Source organism: Apodemus sylvaticus, chromosome 17 (genome assembly GCF_947179515.1).
Source record: "Apodemus sylvaticus chromosome 17, mApoSyl1.1, whole genome shotgun sequence".
NCBI classification, from domain to species: domain Eukaryota; kingdom Metazoa; phylum Chordata; class Mammalia; order Rodentia; family Muridae; genus Apodemus; species Apodemus sylvaticus.
The window spans coordinates 23769477-23789012 of NC_067488.1; the positions used below are offsets into that span (position 1 = coordinate 23769477).

Genomic DNA, 19536 nt, shown 5'->3' on the forward strand with positions numbered 1-19536 from the left:
TTCTTTTTTATTGATCAACTATTCTTGGGCATGGGACATGCCCTAAAATTCCATGGGAGAAAACTGAGTTTTCTTTGTTAGCAGATATCAATTACAGACAGCTTCTTCATAATGGCATATTTCAGCTTTGGGACTCCGTCCACCTTGTCTGGGTCTAGGCCTTGTGCCATGCTATCATACTCTCTGTGAGTTCATGTGAACATCACCACATTATGTCTGGAGGACACTATTTGCTGGTAGCTATCCCTCACCTCTAGCTCTTAAAACCTTAATATCTTCTTTTTTTGTGACAGGGTCCTACTATGTAGTGCTGTCTGGTCTGGGATGTGATATGTAGACTAGGCTGCTCTCTAACCTATATAGATCTGTCTGTCTTTGACTCCCGCGTCCTGTAGAATAAAAAGCATATGCTACCATACCCAGTTCCCCCAAATATCTCAAGTAATTTTGTGTACAATGCAGAATTTTCAAGAGAAAAGAGCTTTTCCCCATCAGTTTGTATTTGAGATGAAATACCCAACACTCTAGGGATTTTATTTATTTATTTATTTATTTGGTTTTTTTGAATTTGGTTTTTTTCGAGACAGGGTTTCTCTGTATAGACTTGGCTGTCCTGGAACTCACTCTGTAGACCAGGCTGGCCTCGAACTCAGAAATCTGCCTGCCTCTGCCTCCCAGAGTGCTGGGATTACAGGCATGCACCATTACTGCCCAGCTCACTCTAGGGATTTGGTTGCTTCCTATCAATCCCAAGCCATGTTGGCCTTCATGCTCATCCTGGGGGACACTGTATGCTTATTTTCCGTTTCCCCTCTGTTTCCAGGCAGCTGTCGAACCTGATGTAAAAGGCAGAAAATAAGATGACGATTTTGCAGTGCAAGATGCGGGACTGGCTGATTCTGTCTTTTTTGGCAGTTGCTTATTTCTGCACCATCGTCAGGGGACAAGGTAATTGAAAAACCATCCTGCCCTTGGGGTTCTTCCTCCTCACAATCTTTTGTTGGTACGAGTGTGTGTCCAGGCAGGAAATCCATCCTTTCTCATTTATCAACTGTTTTCAATGTAGCAAAGGAACATACTACTCCCAGGGTTACCGTGTCACCAGAAACTGGACATAGCCACTTTGTAGTTGATTAGGAGAGGCTGCTGAAAACATTATTAGAGTTTAATCTTTGAGACTCAAATCTGCATGTTCCAGGTCAGTTATTTTTGATAAATAGCAATAGCATATATGTATGCGTATCTTATTTCTGTCTTATTTCTCATTATTTTATTTTAATTTTTAGAGATCTACTCTCTTTGCATAGTCCTGGCTTGCCTGGATTTTTCTATGTAGACCCTGAAGGCCTCAAACATATAGAGACCTGCCTTCCCTGTCTTCTGAGATCTGGGATTAAAGTTGTATGCTGTCATAACTTCTGTGTATATTTCTATCACTTCAAACTTTGTTTTTAATTATACTGCTTTTTAAAAAACTGAACAGAGTTTTAACTTGTCAAGGGTCTGATAAATATTGCCACCAATATGTGGCTTTATTCTGTTTTTTTTGGGGGGGGGGAAGAGTTTGTGAAATCTACTCTTTGTGTTAGCAAGATTTGTACTGTTTTAAACCCATTTCTTGTAAGTGTGAAGTTAACATGGGCCAGTTGGCTCACTGTCTGGATAAAATTTTATTGTAGGCACATTTGCTTACATTTTGTTCATGGCTGCTTTTATGCTATAGCGTCAGAGGATAGTAATCCTGACAGATACTATGGCTCTTCAAAGCCAAACACGTCTGCCGTCTGGCCTTTTACACAGAATTGCGTTAGCCATGAAGTCAGTGCACGTGGTTTGTTCATCACGATTAACTAGACAAATGCGTGACCCAGCAGAAGCTTACCTGCTTGGGGGGGGGGAAGCAGGGGGGATATTCATCACTAGAGCAAAAAGTGAACACGTGATGAGGGGGGTTTCGGGAAGGTCAACATCTCATATCTGGAACTGACGGTCGAAAAGATCAAATGCAGGAATAACCACACCCTGCTTCTTCAGTGCACCTGCTTGACTCTTTGCAAGTTCAAATAGCTGTTGTGCATGCACCTGGGGCTGATGGCCACGTGTTCCACCACTTTATTGAATACACAGTGGGTGGTTCAGGAGACAGATTCTGTTTGTCTTGCTTACACTGGCAAAAGAATGTTTTTGGAGGCAACTTGCTCCGTCAACTCCATGATGCAGGTTGCAGTCCTTAGGAATGAGGCCAGTCAACATGATCAGCGGTTGCCATTTTGGTTTTGATCCATTTAGAACCTTCTGTTTTTGGAGTGGAGTCACTGGCTGTAGATGTTTCCTATTTAGTGTCTTAAGGGTTGCACTGACCAGATTCACCTTGTCAGGCAAATTCTGGTTCAAATGAACAGTCATGAGCAGACATATTTTGTGTGTCTGTGGTTAAAGAGCTAAGCTGAGTAAGGTTTTTCTTTTTTTCTTATCAAGAAGCTTACTGGTGGGCTGGAGAGATGGCTCAGAGGTTAAGAGAACTGACTACTCTTCCAGAGGTCCTGAGTTCAATTCCCAGCAACCACATGATGGGCTCACAACCATCTATAATGGGATCCCATGTCCTCTTCTTGTGTGTCTGAAGACAATGAGAGTATACTCACATATATAAAATAAATAAATCTTAAAAAAAGAAGCTTGCAGGTCACAAGGTAGATAAAGGTACTAACAGATAATAGTAATGAAAATCTCACAGCGTTGAGGCAAAAAGCAAAGGTTGAAAACAAATTGACATCAGATTGTTGATAATTTTCAAATAATTTTAGTTTGTAGATATAGTAAATTAATACCATCACTACCTGTACTTGTGACCTCTAAGGGTTTTAGGCACAGGAATAAGTAAGTAAGGTTGCAAAACTGCTAAAATATCAGATTGGCTGGGCAGTGGTGGTGCATGCCTTTAATCCCAGCACTTGGGAGGCAGAGGCAGGCAGATTTCTGAGTTTGAGGCCAGCCTGGTCTACAGAGTAAGTTCCAGGACAGCCAGGGCTACACAGAGAAACCCTGTCTTGAGAAAACAAAACAAACAAACAAAAACAAACAAACAACCCCCCAAAATTATATTGCTTATAAACTGGGTATTGAAAATCTGAAGTAGGTGATGTGGCTGGAGAGTTAAAGTGTAGCTGAAAGAATCAGAGGTAGAAGAGAGAGAATTGATTGACTGATTAAGTGTACAGGCAGGGAGTAGAGAGGGAGGCTAAGAGGTGACTCTAAAGCACCTTGACAGAGACCTGAGCGGACAGCTCAGCCGGCTCTGTCCCTTCTGTTGTTACGGAGCCCCTACGTTTACACTCCAAATGTTTGATTAAAGAAGCTCATTAGAATTAGGCTTTCCTTAGCTTCTGTGTCTCAGCTACAAGGTTGGAGTCTTAGAAGCATTCCTGGAAGGGATTAATGGATAAAAGACGATTTTTAAAGGGAAGATATTGAGTTCTACCTTAGATAATAAGTGAGGTTTTGATGGTTTCAGGAGATAGCCATGTGGGGCTGGCAAGTATGCAGTTGATGGAGTTTACAGGAAAAGATTAAGGCAGGAGAGTTTGTACTTGAGTTGTATTGTACTTTGCAATTAGCAGCTACAGATGTTGTTAGAGAGTTCCAGCCCCATGGGAAAAGCCAGAACACTCTCCAACAAGAGTTCCGTAGAATAAAAACATCTGATTTTATTATTTTCAGCCATTAGAATGACAAGCCTAATCCCCATTACAGCAATAATACCGTTGATATCAACTTACTAACAGTAAGTTCAAGCCCAGTTTGTGCTACATAAGACACTAACTCAGAAACAAAACAAAACAAAACAAAATCCTTCAAGGCATATGAAACCGAAGATATCTCACAGAAGCTTTATGTTACTTCATAGAGATACCCACATTAGCGCCAGAGCACATGCATTTTTGTGCTGTGAGTGGTCCAACATATTTGGAAGTTGAAAATATTTGCCTAACTGCTGTGTTTATCAACTTATGATGAATCATGACATTATAATGTGTTGTATTATAAATGAGATAAAAAGAACTACTAGTATGTCCCTCGGTTAAATGTACTACAAAATTTAACTCCCCCATACATAAAACAACAGCAATGGGTGATGCATTTAATAGAAAAAAAATACATGACATAAAAAAAAACAACCTATTTTTTCCGCTATTACAGAAAATGCCAAGAAACTTCTCCACTTTTAAAGATTTTTTAAAAAATAGAATAAAAATCATAAGTCATTGTATCAGTTTAGCTTCATAAACTATGTTATTGAGGTAGGATCTTGCTGTGTAACCCAGATTGGCTCAGAACCCATAATTCTCCCACCTTAGCTTCCTAAGAGCTGGAAATGCAGTCATGTGCCACCTTACCTACCTCTAAAGTAAAGAGAAAACTATTTCATTATGACCTTGGCTGCAGCATCTCTATCAGAAGAGGGCTCTGATTGAAAAAAATTTTTTAATTTTTCTTTGGCCAATTTAAAATGTATTTACTAGTAGATAACATAGTATCTCATTTAATCAAAATTGAAGTCATGCTCTCAAGCTTGGAGAAGACTGAACTGTTGAAGTCTAGAAAGGCCTTGCATAGGGTCCAGCTGCCTTTTCCTATCAGACATACCACTGAGATGAAAACACTTAGCTTCTGTCTTTTCTTTTATCACTGGACTTGAGTTTTGAATTTGCGGTGGTAGTGGTGGTGGTGGTGGGGACTGGGGAGTCTGATTGACCTGGCTTTAGACACCTGCCAACTTCTTCACCAAGGAAGTGTGACTGAGGGTAAAGATGTCTTTCGTTGAGTCCCTATGCATAAACAGTGTTAGAAGTAATTAATGAAAAAAAATCTCATTAGGCAAATCTTTATATAAATCATCACTTGTCAAAAACAGCAATATTGCGAGTGTGTTGAGAAAAGGGAGTCAAAGAGAGAGAGGCAAGAGAGAGAAAATAGAGAGACAGGAGAGACATGAAGAGAGACAGAAGAGGGAGGGAGAGGGAGAAGGAAAGGGAGAGGAAGAAGAAAGTGGAAAACAGCAGAAATTTATCTCTCAAATGAGAAGATAGATAATGGAATAATGAAAAAATGCCTTTCCTTCCATGGATTCTCCGGGAAGATTGCCAAGTAGTCCTATTAACAAAGCACAGTGCAACCCAGCAGGACAAAGTCACAGCAAAGAGAGATTAAAGTGGATAGTCTTCCTCGTTTCCCTTTGGTTCACGTACACACAAGTACTTTCTGTTGAATCTCACTCCGTGTCACCACTCAAAGGACTTCCTCCAGGCTCCCAGCGTGCGCCCCAAACAAAACTTTACATTTGATTTTGTCTTCTTGAAAAGATTAGTATTTGAACTGACACAGATTAACTTTTTAATCAAGTTCACTCAAGCATTTACTGGAAGTGAAGGACAGCACATACGAAATAGAAAGCACGTCCCTTTTGCTGGCAAAGAGGAAAAAAAACCCCATAGATTCTTGTTCTGTGAGATAAGAGCAATTATTTTTTCTATGACTCTTTACAGTATTTCTGTCAATTTTGCTTGCCCTGGCGTTGGCTCGAGTCCCAGTGCCTTCTAAAGGAAGAGAGTCGGGGTTGAGAAGGAGCTAACTCTGTCTTAATTAGTGTTTATTCTTTGTAATGTCTTCCCCCTCCCCAAAGGCAAAAATGTGTGCTTTATGTCTATCCAAAGATTTTTGTTTTAGTGACTGTCAGAATATATATGTATGTGTATATATATACATATATATATATATATGTATATGTATGCATACACACACACACACACACACACACACACACACACACACATGCTTCTGTTGGCACTCGATGTGACCTGGCTTTTCACGGTTGTAGAGGCATGATGTTCATAAGGAGCTATTTGTCATCCACAAGGAGTTAAACCTTGGTTTGCTGTGTCACTAGCTTCATCCTTTGTTTCCTTGAGGAGGTCTACAGAAGACATGTCTTTTTGGGTTCTAGATGAACATCTGCATTTCATAAAGAGAATACACAGTCCACACTGTTCTCATTGCTGTCTGCTGGCAGCTTAGAAAATTAGCTGTTGACTAAAGAGATGCTGAGGACCATGAACTCACACAGCATTCAAAGAAAAATAGCCTACGAAGGAAGTCTGCAGATGTCCACTGTCTAGTCTAGCTATCCCGAATGCGGTTAGTTTCTCTGCTTCCCTTGAGATTTCGGCATGCCTGGCATGTTAACAGAGTCCACTGAACCTCTCAGAATTGGCTTAGATCAAACTCCCACCTGCTTGTTGTCCCTTTCCACTTCATGGGTCCTAGGTAGTTCAGTTTCTCACCAATGCATTCATGCGTAAGCTTATCAGAGATAAATGCAAACCCACTGATTTGACTGAGCTCAGAAATGTTACTTCAAACTTTTAATACATATCTGTCATATTTCCCACAAGAATAGAAATGCAGCCATACATAGATTTTCCTCTTGAGTTGAAGACTGTGAAAAAAATACTTTCTATGTTTATTAAAATGCTGGGTGCTAAAAAGTTATTCTTTTGATAAATTTGTATTTTTTTCCATGAGTGAGAAAAATGTGAACAAGACCATTTGTATCAAGTTGAAGTTATAAAACCAATGTTTTTGTTGTGCTGTAAATAGCCCTTTCTACTTATGCATGATTTAAGACAAGTCTAAGGAGATATTATTCTTGAGAAATGCTCATCCAGGCTTACTGATTCCAAATGCCTGGAGAGTTGTAGAACAGTGTCTCAGTCAGAGTTCCTACTGATGTGACAAACCCAAGTCAAAAGCAACTTGGGGAGTAAAGAGTTCATCTCAGCTTAGAACTCTCAGGTCATGGTCTATCTCAGTGAGGGAAGTCAGGGCAGGGACCCAAGGCAGGAACCTGGGGAGGAACTGAAGCAGAAGCCATGGAGGAGTGGCGCTTCCTGGCTTCCCTCTCATGGCTTGCTCAGCCTGCTATGGCAAACCTCAGGACCTTCAGTCCAAGGACGGGGCCACCCACAGTGAGCCCCTCAGATCAATCACTGACCAAGACAATGCCTTCATATAGGCCAGTCTCACGGAGGCATTTTCTCAATTGAGAGTCTCCCCTTCTCAAATGACTCTAGCTTGCATCAAGTAGTAAATTCTTTGCTTATCTTGCTCATTGTGACTTGCTAATACTGATCTTTCTACAAAGAACTGAACTTGGATCACCTTCACAAACAGCACCATGGATTTCTTGAGGGTCAGAGACCATCCTACTTTAGTGTGTGAACAAGGTTTTCATCCACTGTTCCTTGGTTCTTTTTTTCTTTTATTTATTTATATATATATGAGTGCACTTTACACACACCAGAAGAGGACATCGGATCCCATTACAGATGGTTGTGAACCACCATGTGGTTGCTGGGAATTGAACTCAGGACCTTTGGAAGAGCAGTCAGTGCTCTTATCCTCTGAGAGCCATCTCTTCAGCCCTCCTTGGTTCTTTTATCCTGAAGTCAGGATAAAAGGCTAGTGATATATTTCTATGAGAATTTAAATGAGTTCTTAAACTCCATAATTAGTTACAAGGAGAGAAAGGGGAAGAATTTTTTTCTTGGCCACCTATAGTATCGTATCAATTATAATGTTATGATCTAGGCTTTGTAGAAAGTGTCAGTTTCTCTGAAAGTAAAGAAACTGGCTTTGGAAGGCTTGGTCATTCAGTTCAGGCTGTTCAGCTGATCAGTGACAAAACTGGAAACCAAGCCAGTGTCCAAGCTGGTATTATCCCTCAGGTCTTCTCAGAATGTCTGCTTCCTTCCCCAACACTGGGTCCCAAAGTAAGGAAAAAAAAAAGGCTGAGCCCAGAGTGGGTAGTGGGTGTGACATTCTGTTAATGAATACTTTTGTTTAGATATTACAGAGTAAAAATGTTTATGCTAAAGAGCTTTGTTTTGAAACCCTGGGGCATTTAAAGAGGGTTCTAAAACGTGTCCTGAAGTTTTAATGACTTATGTGACAGTAAAGAGATCTTAGCACTTTTGTGAAATTTCAGAAAATCATGTGTCATGGTCTGAATCAAGATCATGTGCTACATACCTGGCATGGGTAAATCAGATTCTCCAGAAGAATCGACCAGACTGTAAAACTGTAAAAAACACAATCATCTTGCATTTGATCCTGAATTTATTTTTCTTTCTTTCTTTCTTTCTTTCTTTCTTTCTTTCTTTCTTTCTTTCTTTCTTTCTTTCTTTCTTTCTTTCTTTCTTTCTTTCTTTCTTTCTTTCTTTCTTTCTTTCTTTCTTTCTCTCTCTCTCTCTTTCTTTCTTTCTTTCTTCCTTTCTTCCTTCCTTCCTCTCTCTCTCTCTCTCTCTCTCTCTCTCTCTCTCTCTCTCTCTCTCTCTCTTTCTTTCTTTCTTTCTTTCTTTCTTTTCTGGTTTTTTGGATTTGGTTTTTTTGAGACAGGGTTTCTCTGTATAGCCCTGGCTGTCCTGGAACTCACTTTGTAGGAAATTAAAAGCCTAGTGGCGTTTAGATGAAGATGTAGAACTCTCGGTTTCTCCTGCACCATGCCTGCCTGGATGCTGCCCTACTCCCACATTGATAATAATGGACTGAACCTCTGAAACTCAGAAATCTGCATGCCTCTGCCTCCCAGAGTGCTGGGATCACAAGCGTGGGCTACCACCGTCCGACTGGTCCTGAATTTCTTAATGATCACTTTCGCCAATGATTGATTGATTGATTGATTGATTGATTTATTTATTTATTTATTTATTTATTTATTATTTTAGAATTATGTTTGAGTGTGTAATTTATTTTATTAATTTAATTAATTAATTAATTTATTAGCTTTATATCCCTATCACTGTCCCCCTCCCACAGGTCATCCCCTCATCCTCTCATCCCCTTCTCCTCTGAGAGTCTGGGGGCCCCCTGGGTATCCCCAACCCTGGCACATCTGTGAGGCTCAGCACGTCCTCCCGTACTGAGGCAGACAAGGCAGCCCAGTTACGAGAACACATCCTGAGAGAAAAGCATAAACGTTCACATCACCTTATTTTGCTCACTGATGGATTCATTAGTAGAGTTACAGAAAGAACCTCTTTCGAGGCTGATGAAGTCTTGCGATTTTGGTTATGCTACTTTGACTCTGTAATTTAAATTTGAATATTTTCATGTTTAAGCCATATTTCTTTTTCCTTTTCAGTGGCCCCACCCACAAGGTTAAGATATAATGTAATATCCCATGACAGTATACAGATTTCATGGAAAGCACCAAGAGGGAAATTTGGTGGCTACAAACTGCTCGTGGCTCCAGCTTCAGGTAAAGAGCATTCGCTATATTTTTGTTAGGAAATTTTTTATGCATGGATGGCTATAAAGTATGTAGTGCTGAATGCAGCCCAGTGAAAGACTTGGTTTAACTTAACTTTTGAACTTGACAAATTCTCTTCTCATTAAGGAAATAATGTTCCCCAAAGTGTAAGGTCTGGCTCTTGGGCTTAACTGTGATGAATTCTTCTTAAGCTAAATTTTCCTGAAATTTTAAAAATCATTAAAAATAAAAATACCACTCATGTTTTAATATAGAAGAAATATTTTTGATCCATGGACACAATGGTAGTTTGAATATACATGGCCCTGGGAGTGGCACTATTTGGAGGTGTGTCATTGTGGGCGTGGGCTTTAAGACTTTCACCCTCGCTGCCCTGAAGCCTAGTGGCCTTTAAATGAAGATGTAGAACTCTTGGTTTCTCCTGCACCATGCCTGCCTGGATGCTGCCCTACTCCCACGTTGATAATAATGGACTGAACCTCTGAACCTGCAAGCTAGCCCCAATTTAGGACCGTTACCATGGGAACACTCTCCATAATGTTTCTCGGCTCTCATCCTCACACGGAAGTACATAATAACTCCCTAAATACATCATGACCTCAGTGAATCAGTTACTTTTCCTGCTGCCATGACAGAGGGACCGGCACAAGTAGTTCAAGGGAGAAGAAACTTATTTTGGCTCTGGTTTCAGAGGCTGAGTCTGTGGTTACCCTGTCTTTCCATCACAGCAGTGGGCATGTGCGGCAGCAGACAGTTGTCTGGTTTGCAGCTGACCTGGAAGCTGGTGTGGAGAAAAGGGGACCGTGCCACTCAGCTGCTCTCTCTCTTCTCCTTTGATTGCGCCCGCTCATGGGCTGTTGCTGCTGCCGCCCATATTTAAAGCTTAATTTCTTACTCAGTTAATTGTCTACAGCTACATCAGCACAGATGTATACAGAGGTGCCCCTCACCTACCTATTTTGGGATCCAGGCATCTTGACAACAAAGATTAGCCATGATACACACCTATAATACATGTTTTTATAATATAACTATAATGGGTTATGAAGATATGCATATAAAGTTGGACTTCTTTCTGTTGAGGACCATTTCTCAACTGATTTTGTGTTCGCAAATGTGTCATCATACCCGATATTTGATTTAGAAATCTCAGAAAAATATAGGTAGAGAAAACACCTAACTTCTTGTTTGTTTACTAATTTTAAGTATTGTGGATTAATCCTGTTACTGCCTTATGGAATTGGGGAATTCCTATGTCAGGTCTTGAAAATATTTTCTCAGTCAGCAAGTACCTTAATTTCTACAGATTAATTGCTAATTATACTAAATTGTTAAGCACCTGAAACACTGAGGAATCACACAGATGTAAGTGCTTCATGAGCCAAGCCTTAGACTATCTGATTCCCTCTGAAACACTGCACTCAGACACTAGATGCCTAACTTGTTTAAATACCTCCAGTGATAAAAATTGTGAGTGAAGTTATGAATAATTCTTAATGAATAATTATAATAATTATGTTATCTACTGTTCTTATTACAGTGGCCAAAGCCTATCAGTCAATTTAGGCTCACTAGAATCTACTTGGTTAAACATAGCAAATAAAAGAGCAATAAATTCATTTAACTGCATAAAGTTTATGGACATTTTAGCATCGTGAGTCATGGTCCAAGTCTTTTTTATGTCAGCCTTTCCCAAAGAATGTTCCATGGTGTTCTGCAGGGCGCTTATACCAATTACACAACAAAATGAGTTAATAGTCAAAAAAATGTGGGAAATGATGGCTTAGACAGAGTTTAAAGCATTCATTTTTTTTACCGTAGGAATCTTAAAATATTTAGCAAAATAGTACATCTGTCTTCTAAAGATAGACTATAATAATCAGGGTTTTCTAAAAACCTTTTTAGAAAAGTATAAATTGCATAATATTTGTGTATTTTATAATAGAATTTTTGAGACTTAACTTCTACTTTTTAAATATACGTGTGTCTGCCTGACTGAATATCTGTATACCACATGTATATAGTGCCCATGTATTCCAGAAAAGGGAATGGATTCCCCTGGACTTGACTGTTACTGGAGTTACAGTCAAGTGTGAGCTACTATGTGGGTGCTGGGAATTGAACTCTGATCCTCTGGAAAAGCAGCCAGTGCTTTCAACCACTGAGTTACCTCCCCAGCCCCAACTGATGAGTTGTTAATGATAGGAGTTTGTGAAACACAATTTCACATCTTGAACAATAAAGGCAACAGGCTTTGGTAAGAGAAAACTCAGTTTCTTCCTTTAGTAGCAGGCGGCATGGATAAACAGCAGGCAATATTTCAGGTCTAGATTATTTTTATTGGGATATAATTAAAATTTGCTATAACACATTTGGTTAATTTATAACTCTCTGAAGGGTGTTAGAGAGACAGAAATGTTGAATCGATTTCCTCATGTTTTTTTTCAGATTGTTCATCCCTGCCATAAATGATAGAAAATTATAGAAAATCCAAAGATGTTTTAGGAGTTTTGCATAAATAGTGTTAAACCCCAAAGCATTTTCAAGAAAGCCTTAGATGTCAGTCTAATTTGATGGGAATTTTGCAATTTTATTTATCCAATCAAACTGACTTTTAAATAGGCAGGCAGTGAGTGCTCCCTTCAGCCTTGTGAGTGCTCCCTTCAGCGTTGTGAGTGCTCCCTTCAACGTTGTGAGAGGTGGTGGCCAGCGGTAAAATTAGGTTGTTTATGGTTCAAGGATGCTTCCACTTACTCTAGGGAGCAGAGGACCACACGGGCGGGCTGCGGGCAGTACGGGGTTAACAGCATTCAGCAAGCTCATGTGTGCTGCCTGCTAAGAGGCAGAAGACCCAACCTCATATTGAGACTCTGTTTCTAATCTTGTCCTAGGGTTTCTCTTAGATAATTAATGTGATAGAGTGCTATTATGAAAATCTTTTGTGACTAACGTGGGCAGCCATTTGTTAACTAAAGCAGAAAGAATACGCTGAACATGACAATGAAATGCACATTACACATGTATTAGTGTGTGTGTTTCGAATGCATGTTATAACATCTGATATATATATATATCTAAGTGTGCTGTGCATGGTAAATATGCTTTTTAACAGTCTTGATTGCAGTTAATAACAGTTCTCAGCGAATACAGTTACTTCCGGCTTAGTACGGCTTATCGTTCTGTTTTATTACAGGAGGGAAGACCAACCAGATGAATCTCCAGAACACTGCCACAAAAGCCATTATCCAAGGCCTTCTGCCAGAGCAGAATTACACCGTTCAACTGATCGCCTACTATAAAGACAAGGAAAGCAAGCCAGCTCAAGGCCAGTTCAGAAGTATGTACTGACAATCTCTAAGTACTACCTGAGGCTCTGCACTTAAAGCAGTAGATGTATGGGGGCGGGGCTTTTGAGATAAAGTCTTTTCTTTTTGACTTTTGAACAAAGACATTTGGTGAATCTACCTGTCCGCAGCAGGTACAGGTCTGAGATCCCCCATTGTCTAAGGTTTTTAGGTTTTAGAATAAGTCAGTCGCACCTCTACAGTCATACTGAAAATGATGTCTCTTAAGGTCTATTAGAAACAGGAAATGAGCTGAGCCAGTCATCGGAGTCGTTGTCATCGCAGTCTGGTTCACTTAAATCAAAGCTTTGCGATTGATAATTTCAAGAAGGGTTCCAAAGGAGCGGCAGAGGAAACCCCCAGGCCCTGGAAAGCTTTCCCAGAGTCTGTTGAAAGCCGCTGGTTCCCACCCGCCTTTCTCTTGTGGGCAGTCGCTGGGTCTGCCTGCCTTTCTATAGACAACCCATAAGCATTCCTGTTAGGATTTAGCTGTTACTAATGTGGGTGAGGTAGGGGGTTTGTTCTGTTCAGGTAGACATGAGTACTTTTTCAGGGATTTTTTCCTCTTCTGTGCTTCTCTGACAGTCCTGGTCCCTGTATGATAGAGCTCAATCCAGCCTGGTTTCCCTGCCTTGAAAACTCCCATGGTCACATTCCGGAAAATGGTGGCCATGAGAAAGACTTGTGAGACTTGGATTCTTTTTGAACAGGCATTTTTGATACATTAATCATCTTTTGTCCTCTTTTTTTTTTTTTGATTTTAAGAGCAGAGAGCAGTCCTGGGGCTCGTGAATGTATTGCTGTGATGCCCGCTTTACTGTGGTGTCCTGGTTCTCACTTCCACCCTGTCCTGTTTCCCACACCCCTTATCTCTCGGTTTCCCTCTTCTTTACTCCCTCGTCCTTCTTTTGAGACAGGGTCTTGCTTTGTACTTCAGGCTAGCCTAGGACCCACTATGTAGCCTAGGCTATCCTGGAACTTGTGAGTCTCCTGCTCTTTTGTCCCCAGTCCTGGAATTACAGGTGTGCATCACCACACTGGGCATGACAAGTTGCTTCTGATTTTGTTCCTACATGAAGATAGCAGCATTCGTTATAATAATTTCTGTGTGAACTTGTGGGCCTACTTCCAGAGGGACTATTTTTTTTTTTTAATTCAAGTCTAAGCTGGTGCTGTGGTCTGTTTTGGAACGCTTCCAAACCATCGACTCTTTTCTCCAGAAGTGTGTTTCCCTGGCCTCTGCTTGACTCAGCCTGCCTGCCTTAGCAGTAACGCACACATAAGTGTTCCAGGAACAGATCTGCAGATCCCCACATCTGAAACTACTCTCATTACACCCTTAGCATTTCTTAACCCCTATTTTCCTAATACTAAACTGACAGATGCATTTTATTTTAGAAAAATGTAAGTGACCTGGGTCCCCGCCCAAATGTGGGTGGGGTGAGAGATGTAGATTTGGAAATAATCCACCAAGGATGAGATTTTAAATGGTCAGATGATAAAATTATAGTCAGAGTATTTAGAGATTCTGGGCAACGTTCGTATCAAGTCATGTTTCAGGAATGAAAGGAGGAAAAGAATCCAAAGATGAGAATATAAAAGATAGGGTCGTGGCAGAATTAAATCTCTTGGAATCAGAAAGACAGGAGAGGTTGGTTTTTTCTTTTCTTTTTATTTTTTTTTGGTTTTTTTGATTTGGTTTTTTTGAGACAGGGTTTCTCTGTGTAGCCTTGGCTGTCCTGGAAGACAAGCTTTGTAGAGCTTTTTGTCCAGCTCTGTAGACCAGGCTGGCCTCGAACTCAGAAATCCACTTGCCTCTGCCTCCCAGAGTGCTGGGATTACAGGCGTGTGCCGCCACCGCCTGGCAGTGATGAGGAGAGTTTTAAAGCCAGGGTTTCTTTAACTGAGGTGATAAGCCCTGAGCAGATGACAAGTCTTGGAACCTTTCAGCAAAGGCACAAAGGCCAGTGGGAAGGAAGAGGTGTGGGGCTACAGAGACAGGGTTGACAGGACCATCTCCTGGAGAAGATGGCCAGGAAGCAGGAGAGATCTTCATCTCCCCGGTGCAGCCGACCTACTAACACATCCGCTCATGTCTTTCAAGTGCATGAGATAATTAAGTGAAATATCTTGCCCTTAGCCATTTTTGTTTTTGCTTTTTGCATGTTCACAAAACATCTTATATGTATAGACATACGACATTTGGTGAAGGCCTTGAAATCTTTGGGCCACTTTAGAAGCCAAGCAATGGCAGGCAGGAGGCTGTGGATTGTCAGACCCTGAGAGCAGCAGAGTATTAAGCTAACGGTTCAGGTGGATATGGAAGTACCAGAGGAGTGGGGGTAATTGTCACCCTCTGAATATTGCCTTTCTGAAGTGACAAGCACTGCCACCTAAGTATCCAGACTCCTTTTTTGGCATTTTTATTGGTAGGGATTAATTGCATGTAATGGGTTTCATCATGGCATTTTCATGTATGCACAGCATTTTGATTGTATTTTTCCACTTTCCACATCCCACTCCGCTCCCACTGATTCCTCATCCCGACTGGACCCCTTCCACTATGACGTCTTCTCCTTTTCTTCTTTGTTTGAAAACCCATTTCATTTCATCAGGTTGCTTGCAGGACCAAAGGTGAGAGGTTGGACACCTTAACAGCCGTTTACACCCATGAAAAAAATGTTAACCATTATTTTTTTTAAAAAAAGTTTGGGAGGAAAAATTATGTGATTCTCTACCTTCTACTGAAGACATAGCGATTACAAATAGGAACATCCACAGTTACCGTCTTTCTAGAGTGGGAATGGAGTTCATACATTGTGTCCAGAGACAGGAGGCTAAAGCCAATCAGTGCTTACTGATTTTATAAGCTATGTTTTAGCATCTTCGCTTTTCATTCTTTGGTGTATACGGATGGGATAATCATGTCAGTTTTGCAGCTGTTTTGAAGTGTTAAATTGATCTGATGCATTTTTTCAACGGTGCACACTTGACCTAAGCCTTTTTTTGTTTTGTTTTTTGTTTTTGTTTTTTTTGGATTTGGTTTTTTTGAGACAGGGTTTCTCTGTATAGCCCTGGCTATCCTGGAACTCACTCTGTAGACCAGGCTGGCCTCGAACTCAGAAATCTGCCTGCCTCTGCCTCCCAGAGTGCTGGGATTACAGGCGTGCGCCACCACCGCCCGGCTCTTAAGTACTTTTTGTACCTTAGGACAAGGTTGAAGAACATGTCCACAATCTAACATTTGGAGAGGAGATTGCACCATGGTACTAATGTCTGTCATTACTTTTTGGTTTTGCAGGGATTTTAGTTAAACACCGTTAGTTAAAACATATGTGTGTGTGTGTGTGTGTGTGTGTGTGTGTGTGTGTAGATTTAAAACATTAATACCACATGTTCCTGTTTTTCTTTTTCCTCTAGTTAAAGATTTAGAGAAAAGAAAGGATCCAACAAAGCCCAGAGTCAAGGCTGTGGACAAAGGGAACGGAAGTAAACCGACTTCACCAGAAGGTCAGACACTTATGCGCTTATACCTTCCTTTGGGTGTGGCTGGCTACGCAACAGACAATATATTCATAGTAGTCTGGCCCATCAACAGAGATGTACAATCTTTTATGAAAATGGCCACTGGCTCTGTTCTCCCCACCTCCCCAATGACTGTCAGAGTGTGGGTGGGGGACCTTCTATTCCCTCTGCAACCAACCAAGCATACACACAAAGGCTGTGCCTGTGTGTCTTCACTTTCGGACCTCTCCTATGGATACTTCCTGCAGGCAGGAGTCAGTAGTGAACCTTTCTACTCCGTTCTCATCTGTGCCCCAACTCCACCGTGTTATCTATTTTTAAAACTATCCAAGTGCTGCCCATGCTGGATCCCATATTTTGATGTATAGCATTAATATTTTGTATTTTCCACGAGGTTGTCTTCTTTAATCCATGGCTTACTTAAATTAAGCCATTAAATTTAAACATGTGGCGATCTTAAACATATTCATTTGTTATTAGTGACTGACTTTATTGCGCTGTCTTCAGGGAATGTGGTATGCAGGGATATTTTTAAAAGTTTGTTGAGATATTTTATTACTTAAATATGGCCAATGGCTAGATTTGTTCCACATGTCCTTGAGAAAAAAATGTGTTTTAATTTCCCCCACTAATGCTTGTCCATTTCTATTTGAAACTGGCGATTTTCAGTTCTCGGAATGCTGGTGACATATACAGTGAGACTTATAATTTCTAGGGAAAATTTACTTTTGTTGGTTATAAGGATCCCTTTTATAATTAGTTGTTCAGCATCTATCTCAAAGCCCAAATGTCTAAAATAAATCCTTTATTGGGTACAGTACTCACAACTCCATCCCTTCTTGTTTTTTAACTGTCACTATATTTGTGTCCCCAGGTTTATAGTGAGTGATCAGTCTTATATCAAAGACTGAGTGGCTTTTAAATATTCCATCTCACAATTGCTATATTGATTTATATCTGTGCTCACGTTTGCTGAAATTACTGATAATTTTTGGATTTATCACTTATTTCTTTGCTTTGTATTATTCACACTTTCCATATTTTCCCCCCTGTATTTATAGTCTCTGTCCTCTCTCTCTTTCTTGGTTTTTTTTTTTTTTGTTTGTTTGTTTGGTTTTTTCTTGGTTTTTTGAGAAGAGACAGGGTTTCTCTGTATAGCCCTTGCTGTCCTGGAACTTACTCTGTAGACCAGGCTGGCCTTGAACTCAGAAATCCTCCTGCCTCTGCCTCCCGAGTGCTGGGATTAAAGGCGTGTGCCACCACTGCCCGGCCTCTGTTCTCTTTATATCTGCCTTACCCTTCTCCTGGCCTAGAACGTTTCCTTCTTTTGTGTTTCTTTGATATGACTGTATTGAGATTTAACATGCATACGGAATCTTAAAGACTGCAGTAACTGATAGCTTTAGCACATCTCAGCAGTCCTTACGATGCTGCCAGGGCTTCGCACTGGTTTTTTTTGTCCACCAATTGTTGTCTCCTGCTCTGGTTTTGTAACCGCTCATGTTTTATCTCATGCCAATTTCACACAACCCCTTTAAGCCTGCCGTTTTTAAGCCTATAACTTCCGGATGAGATGACACATGACTCTTAGTAGCCGAAATCCTTCTATTTCCACGTGCAACCACAGAAATCGTTTTAGAATTGCTCATCTGTACATGTTGCAAGATAGGCAGAGTACAGTTTACATGTAGCCGCCAGCAGCTACATGTAAACTGGGTTACCTGTTGAGAGAATTTTGGGGTCATAGGGAAGAGCGGCGAAAAGAAAGTACGGCTAGGTCAATGTTCACTGATCGAAGCCGTAAACTTTAATGGCGCCAGACCTTATAACAGTTCGGGCAAACCCTCCCCCCAGACTCCAGGCTGAGTTCCGGTGGAAGTTGTCTAGCTTCTCTTGGAGGTCTTCGTCTTGACTGCTCCGGCAGCTGGGTGGGTCACCTGTTTAATTCAGGAATCCCTATACCAGGAAGAACAATGAACTTAACCTTTACTACGTGCACTCCACCCTAGGTGGAGCAGGATCCTGGCATTCTGGGAGAAGTTAACCTTGACCAAAGTCAAACTCTGACCAAGTGCAAGACTGCCCCAATATGGCTCTGTACATGTCCTCCCTTTTTTTATTAATTTGAACACGAGGAGGTAGAAAACAAGTGGATAAATATCCTTCATAAGAAGGCGGGCCTTAACCAGGAGGGGAAGCATTGACCGTAATTCCTCTTAAATATTGTATAACGTCTTTTTCAGAGGAGGGGTAATAGGCTCCCTTATTATTTTAAGGACAGCCTCTCGACGTTAACCCCTATGCAATTAGGTGTACTTCCTGGGGACTCAGAAGCAGAAATTCACCTCCCCATGCAGTGCTTTGCCTCGCACGTCTCGCTGGTACCCATGTTTGTTCATAAACAAACACACATAGATCTGAGTTCTATGTGGCTCCCTCTTTGGAGATCCACTTGTGTAAGTTTTGAAGCCAGGGGGGTCTGCAAGTGTCTTTAACAGACATGTAATCTCTCCATCCAGGTGAGCCTGGGTGGAGACAGCCAGTCTGCTTAACAGACAAGGTCAAGAGTTAAAGGTGGAATAGGATTAACTTGTCCCAGAAGTATCCAATTCAGTTGTAAATTAACAACTTTAAGGATCCAAAGCTTGGCCTCTGAGGTGGGAGAGGTAGCCTTGTGAATCAAGAATTAAGCTGTTACTTCTCAGGAAAAGTGGAGACTATATGTTAAATTAACACAGCTGGCTGAAGATTGTTAGCCATCTTCAAAATTGGAATCTTCAATATTGGAATTATTTCTAGACCAGTCTATGGTTGAGTCAGCTGAGCACAATAAGGAGAAGAGTCATTTTAACTCTTCTTATTAATTTTTCCTAAGCTAGCATAACAGTCTCCATGTTCTGTCCCACAAAGTCTAAAAGCTTGAAGCTAGGCAATTTATCTAACCTGGGACATTTAACAATTGAGGTAAGTCAAGAACATATACCCAATATAGCTCTTATGTTACCATGGTCTGGGCATTCAGCAAGCACAGTCAGCATATCTTCTGCAGCATTCTGTGGAAAAAACAGAGGACATGCCTTCTCCCCCAATATTAAATCAGGATCATGGCATATGTTAGTAAGTGAATTCCTTCATTTCACCTAGACATCAATATGTCTAATTACAAGATGTCATATACATTTAGCAAGGAGTTTCTTGGCATCTAAATTTTAAAATTTTAAAATTTTCTTAAAAACATGTAAGCATAATTTAAATTATATGCACAGGGACACAATTTCCCCTCTCTTCTTTCTTCCAAGAAGATATTGTTTTATTAATTTAAGTTGGAACACAAAGTAT

General features: G+C 40.7%; 1 protein-coding gene across 3 annotated transcripts in view; it reads left to right on the forward strand.

Moving 5' to 3' along the window:
* Col14a1 (collagen type XIV alpha 1 chain) overlaps positions 1–19536 on the forward strand; it is a 216402-nt gene that overhangs the window by 24660 nt on the left and 172206 nt on the right. For all 3 annotated transcript variants that reach the window (XM_052160565.1, XM_052160567.1, XM_052160566.1), the window contains exons 2-5: positions 824–948; positions 9200–9316; positions 12522–12665; positions 16093–16182. In XM_052160565.1, coding sequence (XP_052016525.1) covers positions 861–948; positions 9200–9316; positions 12522–12665; positions 16093–16182 — 439 coding nt within the window. In that variant the 5' untranslated portion in view covers positions 824–860. The remainder of the gene's footprint in view (positions 1–823; positions 949–9199; positions 9317–12521; positions 12666–16092; positions 16183–19536) is intronic.